Source organism: Centroberyx gerrardi, chromosome 15 (genome assembly GCF_048128805.1).
Source record: "Centroberyx gerrardi isolate f3 chromosome 15, fCenGer3.hap1.cur.20231027, whole genome shotgun sequence".
In the NCBI taxonomy this organism is placed as follows: Eukaryota; Metazoa; Chordata; class Actinopteri; order Beryciformes; family Berycidae; genus Centroberyx; species Centroberyx gerrardi.
Genome location: NC_136011.1, coordinates 23,104,519 through 23,114,078, shown reverse-complemented (window position 1 = coordinate 23,114,078; position 9,560 = coordinate 23,104,519). Strand labels below are relative to the sequence as shown.

At 40.2% G+C, this 9,560-nt stretch overlaps 1 protein-coding gene across 1 annotated transcript; it reads left to right on the top strand.

Annotated features, from left to right (window-relative positions):
• Window positions 1-962: 962 nt before the first annotated feature.
• On the top strand, window positions 963-9,275 carry LOC139919462 (dual specificity protein phosphatase 19-like). Its single transcript, XM_071909216.2, has 5 exons — window positions 963-1,134; window positions 1,677-1,929; window positions 5,430-5,476; window positions 6,804-6,956; window positions 8,922-9,275. Exons 2-5 carry the CDS (start codon window positions 1,701-1,703, stop codon window positions 9,102-9,104), a joined length of 612 nt encoding a protein of 203 aa, XP_071765317.1. The 5' UTR covers window positions 963-1,134; window positions 1,677-1,700; the 3' UTR covers window positions 9,105-9,275.
• The last annotated feature ends 285 nt before the right edge of the window (window positions 9,276-9,560 follow it).

Genomic DNA, 9,560 nt, shown 5'->3' with positions numbered 1-9,560 from the left:
TTTTTTCTGCCACAGGGATGAGAGGAGTTGTCCTGGTTTTCACAACGAGGCTCTTTTCCTGCAAACCGATGGAACGACTCCCGGTGCGTTCAGGTGAGCCTCGTTAATTGGTAAAGTCATACAAACTACATGGAGATTAATTTGATTTCCACAATATTCAAATTTCGTAGGTATACTATGCTTGTCTTATAAGATCTATATTGTAACCTTTCCCTGGCATGATGTTCATATTATTTCCTATCCTATTTGTGTACTGGTTTCAGTGATGTACTACCCTGTAACCAAAACTGTCAAACAAACTATAATACATTTTAGAGCTCTATACAAATATCACACCAAAACTATAAGTCCCTATAGGAATATTATAGTGATAACATAGGTGATAAAAATACCATAAATACCATAAGGTCACTGTAAACTCACCAGTGAGTGCAACAAACACACCATGTAATAGTAAGTCCCTATAACAATATTATAGGAATATTATGGTGTTTTTGTGTTGGGGAAAGTTGTTGTTTATTAAAAAGACTTTACCCATTGTAACGAATGACTGACCTGTCACTTTTTCGAGTGAAAATTATAAATATAGTCGGCTGTGTTTGTGTTTCCAAAGATTGAACATTGGATGGCATTGGTAGCGGGCAAGAAAGCAGAAGGGGGCAGTTTAGGAATACTTTTTGGATAATATCGTATAGAGACCTCTTTTTTTCTGCTCTGTTGCACCATTTTATTTTTATTTCAGTTCACACATTGTGTGGTGGTGCTTGATGGCAATTTCATTGTATCAAAACCTGTTGCACCCCAAGTTGTCTAACTAAATACACACACTAACGGCGACACTGTGAGGCTGCTGGGGCTGTCATCTCATATAAGTTGGCAATTAAATAAATAAACTAATTTACTATTTTACGAGGAGTACTTGAACGCACCATTTTGTTGACGCAGCTTCCGACTTTATGAGGCTGCCAGCTGACAGTTCCCTTTAAAACCTTTATCAAAATAAGCTCTATTTCTCACATAATACTGGTACTATATTGAAAAACACAGCTTACAACACTGTATAGTTAGGCTTAGAGCAGTGGTGGGCGAACGTTTTTGCAGCCGATCGCCTGAATTCAAAACATTTAGGACCAGGTGGGTGTTGTAATGCACGAGGCAGTAGGCTATTATTACACAGCTAGGCAGATATAACTGTAAAGATACCATGAATCCTTCTTTTTCTTCTTGTTTTGTTCAGTATCAGTGGTCATCTTCAATATGACTAATTGATATTCCATAACCTAATGCTCAGTTTTGGTTTTGCAGATTTAAATCCAAAACTTCACAAATCATTTTAAGATAGTACTAATGTAATGGAGGGTAAACCTACCTACTGTATGTTCAGTTTACCCACCTCTTTTATTTGTAGAATAGAGTTTATCCACCATTTAGGCTGATATAAATCTTTATGAAGTTAAACGAGGACAGTGTCTTTAAAAAAAGCATAAATTACTGCTTTTTCCTGAATAAAAAAATAATTTATTTTTGTTTATATTGGTGTTTTTTTTTGCATCAAGAAAATCGCAGACTGGAGGTTATAGTTTCCCCACCTTTTTTATTTACCACTGCATCACTGTATATAACCAAATCATTTTGATAGTAATCTGGCTATGTAACCCCCCCTTGGTTTGTTTCAGCTGAGTCCTGTCAACCCTGACGTGATGCATTCGCTGGCCCAGGAGATCCAAGGCTTCTCCAAAACCCGTCTGAAGAAACAGTGTACTCATGTGACCACAGTGATGGGTAAAAGGCTGGTGGAGAGGAGGAGGGATGGAGCGGAGGGAGAGACGGAGGAGGTGGAGGAGCTGGAGGAGGAGACAGGATGTGGTTTTGTTCAAGACAAGAGCCTGGACCTTCAAGTCGGGATCGTCAGACCCTTTCTACTGCTGGGTAACATATACTATTATTACTGTCTACTACTACTGCTACTGCTACTACTACTACTACTACTACTACTACTACTACCATTACTAGCACTACTACTACTACTACTACTACTACTACTACTACTACTCTCTACGAACCAGTAATACCTTAAAATAACCTTACATTTACATTAATTCATCCCCTTAATTCATGCAAAATCCCCTTTAAAATGAGTTAAGGGAGTTATTAATGGAGGAGACCCCTTCAAAACCACCTTAAACACCCCTTAATGTTTGACTCCTTACTTTCTAATTTAATGTAAAATTCAGGGAAACAGGAACTTTCCATTAGTAACTCATTAATAACCCTGTAAACCTGCAGAAAAGGCATAAAAAAATAATTTCTAGTGTTTCCACGAACCAACCCATGAATAAATCCATTAAAAACCCATGAAAGTAACCTTACTTTTTTAAAGCTATGTTATTTTTTAATGGATAATTCATGTTTATGTAATGAGAACATTTCAGGGATAAAACTAAGGGGGTTTGGTTTCTACTACTACTACTACTACTACTACTACTACTACTACTACTATCATTACTAGCACTACTACTACTTCTACTACTACTACTACTACTACTACTACTACTACTACTCTCTACGAACCAGTAATACCTTAAAATAACCTTACATTTACATTAATTCATCCCCTTAATTCATGCAAAATCCCCTTTAAAATGAGTTAAGGGAGTTATTAATGGAGGAGACCCCTTCAAAACCACCTTAAACACCCCTTAATGTTTGACTCCTTACTTTCTAATTTAATGTAAAATTCAGGGAAACAGGAACTTTCCATTAGTAACTCATTAATAACCCTGTAAACCTGCAGAAAAGGCATAAAAAAATAATTTCTAGTGTTTCCACGAACCAACCCATGAATAAATCCATTAAAAACCCATGAAAGTAACCTTACTTTTTTAAAGCTATGTTATTTTTTAATGGATAATTCATGTTTATGTAATGAGAACATTTCAGGGATAAAACTAAGGGGGTTTGGTTTCTACTACTACTACTACTACTACTACTACTATTACTACTACTACTAGTATTATTTAAATGACTTTCCCTCCTGACATATTACACAAACATTTTACATACACGTTGATGGGTTAGGGCTGGGCAATAATTCAATATTATCGTGTATCGTCTTTCAGTGGAATCATATCGTGATGATATGGAGATTTTAGGATATCTTGACGCACATTTCTGCTGTCTGAACTGATGATAACAAGCACATTTTATTCAAAAACTCGGATAAAATGAGGTATGGTACGAAAATTATTTGAAATTTTCAGTGTTCAGTGTCAGTGACATTGCATCCCAACATTACCATTCGGTTCAACGGGATGAACATTTATTTGATTATTTAACATGTGATTTTGCATACGTGAGCCGTATCGTGATATATATATCGTTATCGGGAAAAAAATCCTTATGATTATCGTGATATTGATTTCAAACGTATCACCCAGCCCTAGTATAGGTTGAGGCAGCACAGTGCCAGTCGTAGAGAGAAGGCCCTGCTGGAGCGTGTGGAGGTTTTAAATGTGTGTGTAGCGTCTCGTCATTTCACTATTCCAGTCCTCCAGACGCTATAGGTCCTGGTTTGTTTCCAGATAAAACCATTTCATAAATACTTGAATTCCTTTTGGGTAAAAAGACAATTCTTCAGCCAGAGAAAAAGGTTCAAGCTCCCGATGTCAGCAAGCCTCCACCCTGCTGAAGTGTCCTAGAGCCTGACATTGAATCCCTATACCAGCTGCAGGGTGCTTTCCCTGCTCTGTGGCCGACGCTGCACTCTGACCTCACTGGAGGAGAGCAAGCAAAAAGATAATTTCTCTACGGGGATCAATAAAATATTACATCTGTTAGGCGAGATAGAGGTGACTCAAGGACACCACTTCCCATACAGTGCTACACTGCATGGGACTCCTTTAGTGATTTCCTAACATACGAGGTAATCTAATGCTCTCTAATGTCTCTACCTTCATGTTGGGAATCTTATACACCGTCCACGGTCACATCAGCCCAAACTGTAGACACTATTTACTCTAAACTTCTCATGACATGCTCTTTTAACCCCTGAATCGGCTCTTTGTAAGGTTTAAACCATCTAGTTCAACTTTTGACTGGCATCTATATTGTTGGAATTGCCTTTTTGTCAAGTGTTGAATCTTTCGTCTGACAGTTTCCCCTTGACAGTAGAGATGCTTGTTGATTTGCATGGTTTTTTTTTCTTTTATCCAAGCCTATTTTAGGGTATCATTCAACTTGGCAGGCGGCTTTTTGGTCCAGGATGCGGTTGTCACAGTTATATCTCCACCTTCAACCCACTTTAGTGCCCGACTGATAGTGGATATAGGCTTTAACCAGATGTTTTATGACATTTGTTACTCAAAAGAAATCAAATGCTACCCACAGAAGGCTTTGATTTGGTGGGATATCTGGGAAAGGCCTACCTCCCTACTCTATTCCCTATCCATGTGAGTCTTTTCAAGGTAATTTCCTTGCTGCTTTAATCCTTTAAGAGTACCACTGCTGTCCTCGGTGAAGAGTTATTAGACAAATTGAAAGGGGTTCTTGTAAAACAATGTCCGAGTTCATCCTTTCTCTTGTCTGCTCTTCTCAACGCAGACGCTTCTTCATGCTTGCTTGTAGTATGTTGCCTTCTTTCTCATGTTTTTGAAGCTTTCCTCCATTGTCTCTTGACCTGCTTCTTCTCCTGCATTAGTCATCCAATCTCTTGCTGTTGGCCAGCCTGTTTTTGTTGTTGTGAAACTGCCTTCTCTCTCTGTTTTTTTCATGAACTCCGAAGCTTTCTTCTCTGCAGTTGTAGATAATATTGAATAGTCTATTCTCTCCTGTTATCCAAAGCAGTGTTAGCTGATTCCTATTCCCCTTTCTTCAGTATAGCTTTAAGCCATTGTACTGTTGGTTTCTACCTGCTGATGCTTTTCCCTCCTTGGCTTCCCCGCTCCTCAGACGGGCTTTTCAGTGCGAATGTTTGCCTTCTTCCTCCAGGTCCTGATATCCTGCAATCTTTACGACCTGCTGCTGAATTCCACATGCCTGACTTCTTAAGAAATACAGATTTATGTGGAGTTATTTTGCTCCCTTTATGAAGCACATGTTCTTTCCCTGGTGTATTTTATTGTAAAAAAAAAAAAAAAGCATAATTTTTAACAAAATCAGCAGCAACACAACTGTCAACATTATCAGTAAAACTCATCACCACCATCATCATCACAATTGAAAGGCAGGTGATATTTATAGTATAGCTGTGTCGAGCTGGCGGATGCTTTTTTTCCTAAAATATGAAGTTAATAAGGGAGAGGGTGTTAATTATTCATGTGAACAAGGGGGAGGAGGTGCATTTGATCATTTCATAACTTGGTTATCAGTGTCAGCATGGGGGATGTGTTTTAAAAATGTGTCTTTTCATCTAGATGTTTCTGCTTTTTCAGCCTCTCAGGACGCGGCCCATGACATTGACACTCTGCAGAGGTATAAGGTCGGTGCAGAGAGATCAATAGAGCGGGCATGCCCTTGCTCTGATAGCATGAGCGGTGACATGAGATCAGAGGCAGGCATGTCGGTGCGTTTCCCTCTGGGGTTCGGCAGCAGCCAGCCAGCCCGCCGATAGGTGGAGGAGACGGTTGACACATGCAGTGACAGTTTAGCTCAGTAGAGGGAGTAAATGATTACCGTCGTCCCAGCACCGCTTCTCCACATCACAGAATATATATACGCCTGCTGCTCTCTGCAGTGGCTGCTCACAGGTCGCTCATGCTGCTGCCCATGCAGTCTCAGGACGATACATGGGAGGGAGTAGAGTTACCCTCTCTTCCGGTTTCTGGGACTTGACTTGCCAAGCTGCATAATAACTGACCAGGGATTCTCACATAGCTTAACCCAGGGACAGGGGGCCAGCTGGTAAAATGATCTGTTTTTACCTTTATAACTTTTATGGTTATATGGATATATTTATGTGATGTGATTATAAAGAAAGGGGGTAGGACGAAATAAGTGTTTGCTTCTTCCTCCTCCTTTTCGAACATGTAATATTACTTACAATGCATATTAGTTTAGGGGGTGGGGAAATCAAATGTATGATCAACACAGACAATGCAGCAATTAGTGATGAAATGTTTTTTTATAGCGTCTTATGTTGTTGTTAACTTGTGGAAATGGAATTCATGTTACAAGCAGCCTTGCACAGAAATAGGGCAGGGGACAACAGGACGGTGCTAAGAGGTAGAGAGGGAATTTAGTCTCTCTCTCTCTCTGTCTGTCTCGTTCAGGTGTGTCATGTTTTCAATATGGCCAACAGTACACGCCTCTCTCTCTCTCTCCCTCTCTGTCTCGTTCAGGTGTGTCATGTTTTCAATATGGCCGACAGTACACGCCTCTCTCTCTCTCTCACTCTCTCCAAAAGTCAAAATAAGAAGTTTACTGGCACAACTGTAATTTTAATAGAGAGGACTGTTGTTGCGCACAAATATGATCAATTCTTGACACAGGTGCGTAAATTCCAGTACGAAATTCGAAGTGTCATGCCAAGAATCCAAAGTCTGTGTCAAACGTTACAATCACATTTTCCTCAGTGACACATATATAAAGGCTCTACCAGTCACACCTGTAATTTTACAATATTGCTAAAGCAAGAACAGCCTTTGAAACAAGATAATACAATAAATATTGCACAGAATATTAGAGCTAGGCTATATAAAATGGTCCCATATTTTGTGACATTCCGTCTTTCACTCAGGAGTCTCATGTCTCTCTCTCTCTCTCTCTCTCTCTCTGCCTGTCTCTCTCTCTCCCTTCCTCTCTGCCAGGTGTCTCATGTGTTGAATGTGGCCTACGGAGTCGCCAATCTGTTCCCAGATCAGTTGGTTTATAAGACACTCCACATCCTGGACCTCCCAGACACCGACATCACCTCCTATCTCGGGGACTGCAGCTCTTTCATAGACCAGGCCCGAGAGCAGGTACACACACACACACACACACACACACACACACACAATGACAGATGCAGACACACACATACATAGACAGTCACACCCACACACCAGAAGTTGATCGTTTTAGCAGGTAAAAATGTATCAAATATATTTAAATCTTCCTGGATATACTGGTAAGCGCTTAAAAATGCATTTTAGATGATCTGCTGGCCAATTCGTAGTGTCATAATATTTTTCTGCTACCTCACTGACAAAGACACATTCGGTGGCCAGAAGACCTGCCTATACATGCTGTAATCCACTGTAACCTATTAAAGGAGAATGCCGTTGTCATTTAGAGTTACAGCCACATTTACCACCATCTGCGTTTACATTTCCCTCAATTATTTTGCAATTCATGCCATATGCAATTAGATTTTTGAACATTTACTTGTTTTTCGGCATTTCTAAAATAGCGTCAGACTGGACTTGAAATGAACTACTGTCCTGATGCCCTAAATAAAAAAAAGACATGGATGTGACAATGAAGTTTGTAAGGCGACGTGTTTTTGAGGGATTATTTCCAGGCGGAGACTTCCATTTCTTCCTGTGGGTGTCCTGGTGATTGACAGTAAGCAGAGCTGACATCTCCAACTATGCTGACTGTGTGCAGACGGCAGCAGGAATAATGCAAAGGAGAGGGGAAACGGAGATGATTAGCACAAACAAAACCCTGATATTATCCTTTAAAGTCTTTTGTTTTAGCCTGTCTGTTCGACTGTAGCTACTCTTTACTTGCTATATTTTCAAGGAACAAGCATAGATAACAGTGATATGGCATCAATTACAGCATCCAAAGTGCTGTATGTGTGTGTAGCCGAAGCTAATTTGAAACTCTTGTCCCTTGATGGGCATTGGGTGACATCTAAAATCCAAGAGTGAGACTGAACTTTTTATTCCACTCTATTTCAGCCAGAAAAAGAGACTTTCCTCTGTGATGGGAGGTTCCATACTGAATGTCAGTGACAAATATGTCAATACAGTGAGCTTCACAAATGAGCTGTGGGCCAGCGCACATTGTGGCTGGAATTTTAACAATTTATCTGATTTCCAGCCTGACACTCTAGGCAGTAAAATAATTATATCAACATTAATATTAATAATAGCACCAACTATGAAACATGCACACTCACACGCACACACACACACACACACACACACACACACACACACACACACACACGCGCGCGCACTCACACACAACCACAGATTCATTTTCTCTCTCTGTCCCTGTCTTTCTCTGTCTCTCTGTCTAATGCTGCGTTTCAGAGATGTCAGAAAGTCAAAAATTCGGACTTCCAACTGGGAAAAATGCAATGGAACGGCCCTTCAAGTCACATGTAGAAAACTCAACAAGATTTTTCAACCCTGTTTTTTCCAAATTGCAGTTATCTGACGTCATGGCAACATTGCGGCATACACATAGACTGTAAAAAAAAAAAGATGGACGTAGTGAGTGTGACGTCACCCATAGGTTTCTGAAGGGTGTTTTGAAGCCTGGAGATTGGGTTTACAATCACCGCCAAGTTAAAATTTTTTGGAGCCAGCGCTGCCAAGGATTGTCCGCCACGCCTCCTGCTATTGGCTCAGAATCAGCAACCTGTCAATCACTGGACAGGCGACCTGTCAATCACTAGGAAAACCATTCTATCCCGTTAATGACACAATTATTTTGAAAATCGCCATAAGGACACACATGAGAAGAAGTGAAATTAGCTACTGAGACCATAATGTCTTGTTGAAAAAATGTATTGACTTTATATTGTGAGTGAGAAGTTGGGTTGTGGTCCCATTGACTTGCATGGAGTTGAGTCTTTTTGGAGCCGGCTTGGACCCGTGGATTTGGTCACATTACATGACCTTAAATCCATCAAAACACCTGTGTGGTAAACATAAATTTGAAATGTAAAGTTGCACTTACGCTTGCTAACATTCTCTCTCTTTCCTCAGAGCGGTGTGGTGCTGGTCCACTGTAACGCCGGCGTGTCACGCTCATCCTCCATCGTGATTGGCTACCTGATGTTGAGGGAGGGGCTGTCGTTTGATGATGCGTACAGACAGGTGAAGCAGGCGAGGCCCTCGGTTTGCCCCAACCCTGGCTTCTACCAGCAACTACAGAACTACAAGCCTTAAAGAACTACAAATCCCTACTTTAAAAACGAGCCTTGAAGGACTATGAGACCCAAACCCTGGGGAACTGCCAACACCTACAGAACTTGAAGGACAATTCCACCAAAATGTATTTTTGGGGTGTGTTTTTTCTCTAGCAAATACTAAAACAATAAAAGTATTTTTTCTGTTGTACCATTTTGTGATGTCGTTACATGATCAAAGAAAATATAAATGTAGGATGTCATCAAATTGCAAGGCCTACAACAGTTGGAAGATAATTTAAATACACTGCCATTTAAAGAACATTTTTTGTCAGGAAATAGCACACACATAGTAATAGTGTGTGTTTGTCTGTATGCCATGCCATGCATATGCCCTGTATGTGTGTGTGTGTGTGTGTGTGTTCAGTGGGTAATTTTCAACACTCTCCTTTGCTTGCCGTTGCTTGTCTAAATACAATTAGTAAATTAAAAAAAC

Excerpts from the sequence above, each read along its gene's own strand:
- LOC139919462 (XM_071909216.2), top strand. The coding sequence starts at position 1,701 with ATGCATTCGCTGGCCCAGGAGATCCAAGGCTTCTCCAAAACCCGTCTG. Across the intron at positions 1,930-5,429 it reads CAGACCCTTTCTACTGCTGG|CCTCTCAGGACGCGGCCCAT; the intron begins GTAACATATACT and ends CTGCTTTTTCAG. Across the intron at positions 6,957-8,921 it reads TAGACCAGGCCCGAGAGCAG|AGCGGTGTGGTGCTGGTCCA; the intron begins GTACACACACAC and ends CTCTTTCCTCAG.